The sequence below is a fragment of the Mus caroli genome, chromosome 4 (genome assembly GCF_900094665.2).
Source record: "Mus caroli chromosome 4, CAROLI_EIJ_v1.1, whole genome shotgun sequence".
In the NCBI taxonomy this organism is placed as follows: Eukaryota; Metazoa; Chordata; class Mammalia; order Rodentia; family Muridae; genus Mus; species Mus caroli.
The window spans coordinates 34,347,409-34,349,140 of NC_034573.1; the positions used below are offsets into that span (position 1 = coordinate 34,347,409).

A 1,732-nucleotide genomic window follows, 5' to 3' on the forward strand; every position below is an offset into this window, starting at 1 on the left:
GAAGGAAGGAAGGAAGGAAGGAAGGAAGGAAGGAAGGAAGGAAGGAAGGAAGGAAGGAAGGAAGGAAGGAAGGAAGGGCATACATAAAGCACAACCTTGACACCATCAGACACGTGCTGCTGTTATTAAACCTTCTGAATGACTGAGTTAATCAGAATAGCACTACCTACCACCTAGAGGAAGCATTCTTTCCAAATCCCACTGTTTCCCCTTTTCCCAAGTGAAAAGTGGGACCAGCATCAGACCCATCCACAGGCATTAGATTTCTCTGAGGCCAAACCCTTCTGTCGTCGGTTGGTTGGCTCTAAAGCTTTAGCTTAGGTTTTAGCGCTGGGGATTTCAGCCATGCTAAGGTCATGCATCGTCACAGCCCCTACAAATCTCACCTGAAACCCAACATGATGGCTAGGTATGCTAACTACAATGTGCACACTGCCATGCAAGCCACCAGACCCCAGGGATTCCTGACTTCAGAAATCGGCCTCACCTTCAAACCTCCGAGTAAGCTCTTGCTCCGTCTCATCGAATGCTGCTTCTCGGACATCGTGGAAGAAGGCTTTGAGGTAATTTAGAGCGTCTGTCATCTGTGCATCCTCACTGATGATGAGTGCATCGTTGTATTTCTGTTTGAAATGAAAAGTGATTCCCAATACATTTCTGAGGTCGCATATGTTCACTACACTCAAGTTCAACTCGCTGTACTTAGCACAAAACTGGTTTGCAGAAAATCCTTCTCATACAGTACAGCTGAGGGTTTAAAGGCGAATGGCCCTTAGTGGGTCTACAATAAAAACCTCTGAACTAAAAGCTGGCTTCTATTTTTGGCTCAGCTAGAAAATTAAAAGTAGATTCACTTTAGATTATAAAACTCCACCTTGGGAGAGGAGAAACGGCATATCTTGAGAAACAATAACAAAAGCAAGTCAGCTTTGACATTCCCCTTAAGTTCCAAGTCATGCTTAAAGTGTACATGGGCCTTGCATAACTATGGCCCTTACCACCTATGCTGAAAGTCCATTAAGCGTTAAGATTCCACAATCCCATGGTGTGGAGTAAGTCTTTAAATAGTTCCCAGAGCATAGCAAACAGGGCTGAGGGCTCTTACTCCTTCCCTCTGTGCTAACCAGAGCCCCCGAGATTCTAATATATGGCTTTATAACAAAATTAAGACCACGCAAGCTTCTGGATATGGCCACAGGAGCCACTTCTTGAGCTCAGTTAGATGGTGGTCACCAATCACAAGCTGGAGGGAGGTGTGGCATAGACTCTGAGCCTTTAATTCAGTTTTTGGAGACTTGATAAGTTTCAGAAAACAAATAAGGTTGATGATGACTTTCAGGACTTGAGACGCTAATGTTCTCTCAGCTGCCTAAGTACAGATCCCAGGAGATGCAGTGATGAAAATAAGCCCTGGAGAGCAGCAATGTACCCGCAAATGTGATGTGTACAGGAAGAGCGCTTTGCAGACCCGGCTCTCCTCCTCTTTGTCTGCCATCTGAAACACTGAGCATGCTTTGTGGACGCCCACAATCCACTGTTCATATTTCTGGGTGCCGAATTCTCTGTTTTGAATTTGAAAAAGCTTTCCTATAGGGTAAGAACAGAAATAGATAAATAAAAGATTTGCAAGCACCGGTCCTCTGATTTTCTTTCTTATTCATTGTAAGGAAGATGGAAGATGTTTATCCTGAAGTAGACTGGGTCTTAAGCTATGTGTGTGTGGGGGGGGGGG

The 1,732-nt window shown here is 44.7% G+C and overlaps 1 protein-coding gene across 1 annotated transcript in view; it reads right to left on the reverse strand.

The window, feature by feature from the left end:
• Ddx58 (DExD/H-box helicase 58) overlaps positions 1–1,732 on the reverse strand; it is a 45,756-nt gene that overhangs the window by 11,981 nt on the left and 32,043 nt on the right. The window contains exons 11-12 of the mRNA XM_021159600.1: positions 1,430–1,587; positions 488–623 (exon numbers count right to left, since the gene is read on the reverse strand). Of these exons, the coding sequence (XP_021015259.1) occupies positions 488–623; positions 1,430–1,587 (294 nt within the window). The remainder of the gene's footprint in view (positions 1–487; positions 624–1,429; positions 1,588–1,732) is intronic.